Here is an 11,742-nt window from a genome sequence, read left to right as displayed (position 1 = left end):
AGAGAGAGGGCCAGCGCGGGGCAGCAGGGTGATTCGCTAACTCAGTTTCTAACAGTGAATGATAGCCACCGAGCTCATTTGACATTTATTTTTAATCCACTGAAGGTTTTCTACGAAAAATTATTTTAGTATCACTCAGTGAAGCAGAAATGTACAGTCAACCAATGTCAAATGTGCTCGGTGGCTATCATTCATCGTTAGACACTGAGTTAGTGAATCACCCCGCAGATCATCGTTATTTTATAAAAGCTGAAAGTTTCTTTGGCGTATTGTACCCAATACAGGAAAGAACGATCAGCGACTATGAAGTTTGGTTCATTGTGGCTTTGGGAGATAACAGGTACCTAGGTAACAAAGGTGTAAAAAATTACGTCAAATTATAAAGTGTAATTTTTTTATATTTTCTTCGGAATAACTACTTATTCTTTATTAGAAACTTTATACTTTATACTTTAAACTTTATACTTACCTAGTATTTATTAGAAATCACGTCATGCATTGCCACACTTCGAGTCGTGGCAACCCCCTGCCAGACACTTAAGTACCTTAACTTAATAAATTGTTCAAGTATGGTTGTAAGTAAGTACTTATAGTTTAAAAAAAAATATATCTAAGTACATAAGTTTAAAAACTAGCTTATGCCCGCGACATCGTCCGCGTGGAGTACACAAAATTTAAACCCTTATTTTACCCCCTTAGGGGTTGAATTTAAAAAAATCCTTTCTTAGCGGATGTCTACTTACCTACCTAAGTAGGTACGTCATACCTAAAAACTATCTGTATGCCAAATTTTAGCCCGATCCGTCCAGTAAGTAGTTTGAGCTGTGCGTTGATAGATCAGTCAGTCAGTTAAGTAGTCGACTTTTTCTTTTATAAGGTAGGTATGTACTTATTTAGATTTTACCTAACTAGTCAACTTTTTTTAAAACAAATATTGTAAAACGGGACTTTATGTACGCATTCATTTACCTACTTACCTACGTAGAGATACGGAATAATCAATATTTTCGAAAGCGATATGTAGGTACCCATTCCTACCTAAGTAGGTGACGTGTCACTGAAATTACCCGACGCGGACGGTTTTCCTGAAAATTGTAACTTATTTAATCGGAACTCAGCTATTGGCTGATTCTACACGCTCTACGATTGGCCAAGCGGGGACTTAAGGTGGGGTCTCACGAATACCGCATTCGGATTGGTCGTGGGGCTATCCCACTTAAGTCTGGCGGTAGGAGAAATCATCCCCATGTTTATTTTTGTTGTTAAAGTCAGTGAGCTATGAGCTTTCATTGCGTAAGCTGCGTGCTACGCAAACTTCATGTATGGTAGCGAAATACAACAATACAATCTTAAGTTAGTTACAAACAATAGCCTTCAGTGAGTTTGTGCATAAAGTGAATTGTGGACTGTGAATTGGTACAGACTGATATTGTGCTAGTTGTTGACTGCATTTTTGCGGAGATGGTTATCCTGTAAGTACCTGTATGTCATATTATTGGGTTAGGTTCTTGTAGAAAAGGGAGGTAAGACGAAATAAAATATCCATCATCCTTATTACACACATGATATCATATAGTAAGTATGTAATAGCAAGACAATGGCAGTATAAGGAACCTACGGACTTTATTCTTCTCTCACAAATGTATTAATTTCAATAGAACAACAACACTGTTTAATAACCTACGGCCTACCTACGGGTTATCAGAAACTTAGACAGAAACCTATTTATAGGATATAGAGATTCATCAACTCATCAAATAACTCAAAACTTATTTAGACTGTAGCCCCAATGGCCGACGCCATGTCATCTACCTATTAGGTTTTCACTGATTTTTGGTACTTACTAATGTCATTTATTCCCATAAATGGGTATCGGTATTTTTAATATAACTTTACAATAATGTACCTAATTACAAAACTATCGGGAATTATGAGAAACCGCGAGGTCTTAGTTCGGAGCAAATTACTATACCTCGTCGATTAAAGTTGTCGAGTCTCTGAGAAAATGGAATTTTCGCAGGGAGACATGAATGTCCTGATTTTGTGGAGGTTAGGGTACCGCGAAGGCCTAAGCAACATTTTATTACATAAAGGATTAGGTATGCACGGACTGATCTAGGCTAGTTTTTATTTCGCAAAAATGTTCTAAGAGGCCTAAAACACCGTAGTAGCTAGTCCTACTTATTAAAACAACTTTTAACGCGATTCCTAAGCAAGTAAAAAGCTCTACATTATCTACGCTTACGCTTCTACAAATATAATCTGTGTATTGGTAGAGCGTTAACAATAGTCAAGCTGGGGTGAATTGTGGAAGGTGTTGGAGGGACGGCAATTGGGTTTAATTGAAGCCTATTGAGACCGGGGCGACCAGTGCCTTTGAATAACACACAACACATAATATTTTATTTAAGCAGTATTTAGGTTCAACTTTATAACTAGGTAGGTACGTCGGTAGTATCTACGTCCTTTAATATGATTTTAAATAATTAGATTCACCTAAGTTAAGCTTATTAAAAAAAATACCACCTTGCTTATTAGTTACCTATTACTTTTCAGGATTTCGTATAATAAAACAAGGGAAAATCCCACGGGAACTCGGATTTTTCGGGACAAAAAGAAACATAGGTACAATTTGGTTATTCAGGTAATCTCTGTTTAGAGATAAGCATTTCCAATGTAACTTAATTTATTATTACTTTGTAACTACAATTTTGGTACATGAAAAATAAAAATAAAATAAATAAATAATACCTACACCTACCTACCTACTACGATATCTCCATTCCGAATTTCAGCCAAAATGGTTCAGTTATTGTGGCGTGAAGGAGTAAGTAGGTAGATATGTAACAAACATTCAAAAATCCAAACTTTTACATCCATACTATATAATATTATTATAAATGCGCAAGTGTGTCTGTCAGTCGGCTAGCTTTTCAAGCCCCGTCCGTTCAACCGATTTTAACGAAATTTGGTACGGAGATAGCTTGCATCCCGGGGAAGGACCATAGGCTACTTTTTATCCCGGAAAATCAAAGAGTTCCAACGGGACTTTTAAAGACGTAAACCCACGCGGCATGCGGACGAAGTCGCGGGCATCATCTAGTTTATAATGTTATTTGATTAAGACCTAAAAGTGTCAGTGAAAAAGGAGACATAGGTATACCTACCTAATTTAGATCTAGACTCTAGGTTTCATTAGGTACCTACTTATAGCTAATACTATATATATATAAATACTATATATATATATTATATATAATATTATGGAGAACTTTCAGAAGATATGCATTAGGCCTAGTAGGTATGTAGCACAGCGGATATGGACGGATATATTGAGCAGACCAATACCCGGGAAACCTGTCGTATCGTGAAACTTGGGTAAGTATACCTAACTTACCTTCGCAAAGCTTTTTACCTTGTTTCCGTTATTTGTGGCTTTTACCACACAAGTTGATATGTGCTTTTACGTACCTAGGTACCTAGCTTAGGTACCTACCTAGGTACCTAGCTTAGGTACCTACCTAGGTATAGTCCGCGACAGGTTGAGACCTCAACCGGTCCGCCTCATAAGCCGGGGGGGACGCCCCGCACACCCGCACTCGCCAGCACCGTGTTAGCACGGGGGCTGGGCGGGTGTGCGGAGCGTTCCCTCTCCGATTGGCACCTCGACCTGTCGCGTACTATACCTACCTTGGATGGAAGTCAGAAACTGTTAAAAAAAATCTAAATAAGTAGATATCTAATAATTTTGTGTTTAAACTACCGTGAGTGATTTCCATTATAAATAATATATTCTGTCCCCGCTGTACTCACGTGTTTAGTAGTCGACGTTAGCCCGACTAGTTTCGAACCCATCCGGGGTCCTTTTTCAAGGGAGTCAGTTCGCGAACGCGCCGCGGTTTTGACTGCGGACCGCGCGTGCGCGTGCGCGTACCTACATTTAGATATCTAACCTACCTACCTACTTAAATCAAGTATAAAATCTTTGATTGTATTAACATCTTACAGTTTTATTTGCGAGCTCGTTAGTAGGTATCGTAACCCCCCCAACTTGGAAATGATTTCTTCACCAAGCGATTTATCCAATTAAACGTATGCCCCTTCAGAAGGCAATTCTGAAGCAATTGGCTCAACGAACTTGAGAGGGGAGCTTTCTCCTACGCATCTATTACTTAGTTATAGGTACGTTAGAGATTGCAACGAACTTTTACTTTGTATAGATATAATTCCTAAGTCTCATATTCTAAATACTGATACTAATTTTTACCAGTCAATAAGTAGAGTTTATTGATAGATGTTATTTATTAAAATAAATAAATATTACGATAATGGAAAAGTCATAAAAATGTGTTCATTGGTCTTTGATATAATCGCTAACATGCATAAGTACATGCCTATACATACATACAGATCGAATACTTTACTTAAGCACCTTTTTGAAGTAGACCGTAAGAAAGGTATTACCTACTTATCTATTTTAGCGCTAATCTGACGTATATAAAAGAATCATGTAAAAATTAAATCGATGCCGATGATGTTTGTACCGATGTTTTGATGATGCCGTTGATTGTTTGTTGCAATTTGAGAGTAGGTACCTACCTAATAGGTAGGGTGATTTCACACAAATGAGACTAACCAACAATATTATCTATATTTCAGTACCAGCCGAGCGGATATGTCAGAAGGACCAGCCACACCCGAGTGGGACATCAACGACGCGGTAGTTCCGCGTGTCACAAGCTTCGACTCCTTTGGCGAATGGTGCGACGGCCACGTGCGCAGGGTATACCCCCCCGGGTGTGAAGAGGCCCGAAGACATGCCTCCGGTTGGGCCATGAGGAACACGAATAACCACAACGTTCACATACTGAAGAAAAGTTGCCTCGGTGTATTGGTCTGCTCAATCAGATGCCGCTTGCCAGACGGGTCCCGTGTACATTTACGACCAGCGATTTGTGACAAAGCCAGAAAAAAACAGCAAGGTAACTAAGCTTTTAACTTCCTAAACCACATGTTATAAACAGACAGATAATAATAATAATTACCTACCTAATAATCTTAGCCCCATACCTATAAAAACATCAATACTTACCCATCATAAATGCAGTATTTTTATTTGTTGGTTTATTGATTTGTCGTCCTTCAATCACGCCGCAAAAAATCGACATGATTTTTCGCAATGGGTATACATACTTAGTTAAAGACCTGCAGTAGGTAAACGTTTAATTAACCGCTAAACATTGTAACACATGAATCGTGTAAACAATTTCAGTTTCACACCATCCAAATAAGATATAATATAAGTATAGGCTACATTTTATTTCGGAAATCAAAGAACTCCTACGGAGTTTTTAAAAACCTAAATCCACGCGGACAAAGTCGCGGACACAGCTAGAATAAGTAGGTAGGTATATCATCATGATCATGATCAACCTATCGCTAGCTCACTGCAGAGCATGGGTCTCCTCTTAGAGTGAAGGGTTTTTGCCATTAGTCTACCACGCCGGCCATGTGCGGATTGGTAGACTTTACACACCTTTGAGAACATTATGGAGAACTCTCAGGTTCCCTCACGATGTTTTCCTTCACCGTTAAAGCAATGATATACAAATATTAAGTAGGTACTTAAAACGCACATAACTCCGAAAAGTTAGCGGTGCGTGCCCGGAATCGAACCCCCGACCTCCGATTAGAAGACGGACGTCCTAACCACTAAGGCTATCACAATCGGTATGTAACTTACCCTTTTCCCGCAGGTAAGCCATGTCCAAATCGTCTCTGCAACGGTGGTCGCTTGGAAGTCCAGCCCTGCCGTGGTCACTGCGGCTACCCCGTCACCCACTTCTGGCGTCACACGGAACACGCTATCTTCTTCCAAGCGAAGGGCTCCCACGACCATCCGCGTCCCGAAGCCAAGGGGGCCAGTGAAGTGCGACGATCGCTCGGCGCGGGCAGGCGGGTCCGCGGCCTGGCGCTGCTCCTCGCGCGAGAAGCGGCAATCGCTGACAAAATACTGACTGTAAAACCAGAAAAGCACATGCAACAGAAGATGAACACGCACCCACAACCTCCGCCGCTTATCCCAGATAATCAAAGAGGTGAGTTGAATATTTAAACTGCCCGATTCTATAACTCACGTAAAAAATGTGGATGACAATACTTAGTGTGATAAGTACTTTATTTGGTGTTCGATTTTTAACAAATTTTTAGTTCTATGTTCTTTTAGTATAGTATAGGTATTGTTTAATAGTGTGTCCATTACTAACTTCGTACACGTCCATTACTAATAACTGCATTTGTACACACTTTTTTTGGAGAGTGACTAGTTTTATTCATGGCTTGTATTACTTTATCAATTATTGTCATAATCTGTTTTGTGTGTCCAATAAATAAAAATAAAAATAAAATAAAACACAAATTCCTGAAAGGCCGGCAACGCATTGGCGGTTCTTCTTCTGGTGCTGCAAATGTTCATGTGTGTCGGTACTAATCACTTAACATCAGATGACCCGCCTGCAAATTTGCTCGCTATTTTTAATTAAAAAAAAGAAGCTAACGGATGAATTTTTGCTCTGCAAATCATATAAATTTTATTTATGTAGGTAAGTATATAAATATTAATTTTTAATCGTTTTCCAACAGTTCTTACGTGTACGTGTGGGCCATTTGAATGCAACTGCCGATGGCGATCCGAAACAGCAGCAGAACCTTACGCAGCCGCCGCGTGGACGCCGACAGAACACCAACCCTACACAGCATACATCCCACCGAACCAACCGACGTCATCACTTCCACCGGCCCAAACATACGACCCGAACGTTCTCCCAGCCGACGACATATTCCATCCTGAAGAAATCTTCCAACTCGACCAACCGATACGCCTCGATTTTCCAATGGAGGAAAACACAGTAGAATCTTCCCCAACCTTCGCGGATCTAAACGGTGAAAATTCAAGGCCTGAAGATGCGTACTGGCTAGAATGGCAACGAGCTGCGGGCGGATCGGAATCTAGTGAAACCCCATCCCCCGAACTTTTCGGTAATGGATACCAACAAACAGAAGTTTACTGCGACCAGCAGTCTTATATCCACCAAAATTATTACCCAGAAGAAGCGCAATACTACCCAGTGGAGAACATGAGAAATTCCTCCCCTGTAATGGAGACACAAGATCAGAGATACTACAGGTACGGGCAGGACTGTGCGCAAAACAACGTAGAGATGCAGACGTGGAACTACTCCGACTGTGCCTTCAGCTCGCACGAGGTACCCGAATGCAAACAGTATTACGATGTCCAACATGCACAAGCCGTCAATGGCTTCAGTTCACTGTTATAATGTTAATCTTGTACATTTGTAAGTATATAGCTTTTGTAAATTGTAAATAAACATTTTAGTTGTTATCTCATGTTATTCAATAAACTAAGGATTTGTGCTAAGCGATTTGTTCCTTTAAAATTAAGAGTTAGACGATTGTTGGTCATTATGAGACTTAATAAAACGTTTTTGGGAGTGCTCACTGATGAAACAAATAAAACAGATGTTTTTTTTTATAAAATGGTCTATTTATTGTATATAAAATTACATTAAAATTGTCAATTTTACATTTTTTGTTTTCTAACGATAAAATTGGTCACTACAAAATAGTCCATTAAGCGATTATTACACTATTGAATTGGTGTGCATAATATTAATATGCAATCGCGAGATGTACCTCTAATAATAATTATTATATACCACAATATTGGCGTTTTATAACAATGATCAAATTAGAATAGGTATTCGGTAAATTGTATTCTTTTTGCGACCAGCGCAATCACTCGCGGGGCTGGTGAATATAATGAATACTCTCCAATCTTAAAAATGAGATTCAACAACCCACTATTTACAATAACAATATTATACAAACATTGACATGAATGATCGCTGTTAACGGATCGATCTAATCACTTATCAGCTGACGATGATCCACCTCATCGATACCATATTAGTCCGAATACCGTGTCAACCTGTCAAGTCTCATTTTAAACGTTATAAAGCATCAAATGACCACACTGTGATGACCAATTTCCAAAATCCATATTGCTAAAGACTTTAACAACTTTGCCAGTACAAAGCAGACTTATCTAGATGAAAATTTTTGATTAACATTAAATCCTTAAAAATAGGCCCTATTTAATTAATGTTGCCATATTAAAATCATTAATTAAAGGACTGAGGAGAGCACAGCACGCACTATCACAGCGGTCGGCTGAAGAGCCGAGCTATGTCTCTTACCACATTTGCAATATACAAGCTGGCTCTTGTAGTATCGTAAACTAGGTCAGAGACACCGGGAGCCCACGACGGGGGCCATGTATAAGGCCACAAACTAATTTTAAAACGAAGCATGCCTCCATTATTTTCATTACAACAACATTGCCATATTTGCGCTTGAATTAGCGAGTATATAGTTAAAATTAGAATCGCTACAGTAATATTATCGGACGCAAGAGTCTGTGCTTCGATCGATAAAAACAACTATACCTACTGCAAGACTGTAAAATTCGTAAGTTAACCTGAAACTACAACTAACGTGTCGAATCTATCTAGAACTTGAAGATTTAAAACTGAAGCGAGATCTTTTGTTCAAGCGTTTTTACTCAGAAGCCTACACTCTTGTGAGAAGGAATCTCTTAACCGAAAATCGAAGCTCTACGATATAACAGCTATGACTTAGGTATCAAGATTTATAAGAAGACTTATAAGGTAGGACAAATCTTAAGGATCGATGCATTAACTAGTTGTAAGTATTTAGATTTTAGACACGTAAGTATTTTATAAGAACATTAATTTTTTAACATACTCTAATTACATAAACATAACTATGAGCAGACTAATTAAATATTGATAACTCATATTATAGTGATTTTGTGCTATAATACACTATGTTATAACCAATTACAATTATATTAGATTAAAAATATATTATATCTTTCATATAATGGTGAAAATTACACGGGTCTGCGAAAATATTATTGTAATGTATGTAATTCGTACAGAACTACTAAACTGTATGATAAGGCTAGCTTTGCGAATTGCGATACTATGTTTCAAAGGTACATTATAAGCTTAAAGATAGTGTCGTTTATTACGCAGTTAATTAGAACGTAATACAAAACAGTCATTAATTCCCTATGAGCATCGCAAAATAAACTACAGTAGGAAAATATTTTTTATTCTTTAAGTAGGTAGGTATCATTTTACACCGCTTGTTTGCATTAAGGGGACTCAGTTCGGTGCTTTCTCCATACAAACGTAGGAGGGAAAATACAACAATATTCGATATTGTACGCACAAAACTAAGAATTATATTGATTTATCTCGTCGTTATCTAGGTTCAATGATATCTAAAACATTGAAAAAAATATTGATTTAAAAGTTACGAGCCTCAAAAGATTCCTATTTTAACACTAAATTTATGACAACTTTGGGCGTAAATAAATAAGATTAGGGATATGAAAATTGTAAAACAATTTATCATTAGACGTAGTTTATTTATTCATTAGTTGAAATAACTTTACTTTGCAAACATAAATTCAGTAGTTTTTTCTCAAAAATACTTTTCCTAAACCTTTTTCGCGCGTTTGATTTCAGTGATAATCATCGTGCCTCTCAACTTTCTCATACAATGTCAAGTGAAAAGCAAACACGTTACCCACGTGCGCTGCCAATTTCGGTCGAGCGTCCTGCGTCACCTTAATATCATTTTATTAATATTTATAAACATTTAAAGTATCAAAATTAATCAAATGACATTTAAAATACACCGCAGACCTATGTAAATATCACTGCATACGAAACTAAAATAACATAATCCACAACACAATAAGGAAATAAAACCATTTTATTAAATGAACGTCAACCGCAAAACAATCCATAAAAAGCTTAATAAAAAGAAAATGTGTCTAATCATGTTGTACACAATTTCTGAACTAAGATGACAGGATTAAACGTCCCTACTAGCCCTTTCATAATAGTCCCTGCGGAAAAGGATAGCACTAGGTTTAGACTTGTCAATGTAGTTTAATGATTGTGTGCAACAGAATTAGCCATGCACTATAATATATTATAATAAATTTGTACTATTAAGAAAAAAATCACGTAAAACAATTCGAGCAGAAGAATCTGCATCACGTCGACTTCCATTTTTCAGAAAACATCAAATTGAAACTAAACAAGGGACTGTATCACATTCAAGTTAGCATTTAAAAGGAAAAAAATGTTAAATTTTACACCCTAAATTCATTGACACCAAAATATACGAAACTTTAAAAATATCCAATAACAGTTTCGTTTATCTATACGTAGAATAATATACAAATGTCAAAAAAGACAAATTTTTAAATATTGATTTCCATGTCGTTAAAATCATGGAAGACTTCAATTAGGTGGAAATATTTTGATAAAGGATTAAAAGTTACGCAATTTTGACGGCCCTGTATGTAGACCGTTATAGGCATAATACTAAAGACAAATTAATTTTATTATTGGGTCATGCGCGCACACCTTTTATCTCTTATCCGACCTCCCGATCAAGTCCAAAAAGATATATAACTGATTAATATTCATACAGTATTTCATTGGTCAACTTTTACCATTAATATATTATAATTAATAAAATAAATTACCAATAATATAACATCACACAACACATTCAATATCGAAAATTGGCGTACTTCCTATCACATCTTAAACCATGATATTATCATTATGTTTACGCATTAAGTCTAGCGTCCAATAGATCGTCGAATCAAATCGCAAAATATTAATTGACCTACTATATAACACCTTCAACATCGTTCGCATAGAATATTAGCACAAAAGACTGAGTGAGTGTCGCTTGTTTAAGTAAAAGTACTACGTAAAGAAGCGTCACTCAGTGTCCCCCTACCAGATTATCGTCGCCTGCAACGTAATGGCAGCTTGTTTCACTCGACCCACACACACAAATCGTGTGCGGACAGGCTGGTGTTCCGTTAGTAGTAATAGGTAATTAAATCGTTTCGCTTGAACGGAGTGTCGAGGGTGTGATATTATTGAGATATAAAGGGATGAAACTGCGTAATAAATATATAAGAGGTTGATTATTGCAATCCGATTCGGAGACCTAATGGACGCCAGACTTTATAGCTAGTTAGGCATATTACATCAAAGGCGTAACAATATTCTGCGTGTATTTAACGTAATTCGGCTTATATATAAAGTTGCATATAACAATTATATATTAACTTGTGGTTCATTGCTTCGAAAACTATAATAAAATCTTCACACACACTGCCATCTGTTAATTATAATTCTTGTAATAAAATAATTGAATAATTATAACTTAATACAATAAAGATAAAATGTATACCTCTTCGAATACACCAAAAACTGTTAAACTATCTAATTTGTAAGTGTACTAATTCGAATTTAATACAATATAACGTAAAATCTATTAAAATATATACAGTTTTATCTCGACAGCCAGTTGCGGCAGTGTGGAAAGGACCTATGTTAGCATAGGTTACATAGCCGTTTATGCTACATAAGGTGCGGTAACAATAAGGCTGCTAACTGTCTGAATTTTAAGTCATTAATACGTATTAGACGGATCACTCCAGTGTACGAATAAAAATGTTTGCGGGCTGCAACTCGTTTTTGCTTAGGCGCCATCTCCACGTGCGAGGGAATCGCAACGAGTCCGATGTACTATCGTCGG

General features: G+C 37.2%; 1 protein-coding gene across 1 annotated transcript; it reads left to right on the top strand.

Moving 5' to 3' along the window:
• The first annotated feature begins 1,405 nt into the window (after positions 1-1,405).
• On the top strand, positions 1,406-7,337 carry LOC117985643 (uncharacterized). The gene is made up of 4 exons (XM_034972422.2): positions 1,406-1,472; positions 4,660-4,982; positions 5,757-6,098; positions 6,643-7,337. Exons 1-4 carry the CDS (start codon positions 1,462-1,464, stop codon positions 7,335-7,337), a joined length of 1,371 nt encoding a protein of 456 aa, XP_034828313.1. The 5' UTR covers positions 1,406-1,461.
• Positions 7,338-11,742: the final 4,405 nt, after the last annotated feature.

This window comes from Maniola hyperantus, chromosome 1 (genome assembly GCF_902806685.2).
Source record: "Maniola hyperantus chromosome 1, iAphHyp1.2, whole genome shotgun sequence".
Taxonomy (NCBI): domain Eukaryota; kingdom Metazoa; phylum Arthropoda; class Insecta; order Lepidoptera; family Nymphalidae; genus Maniola; species Maniola hyperantus.
This window is presented reverse-complemented; position numbering and strand designations above follow the sequence as displayed.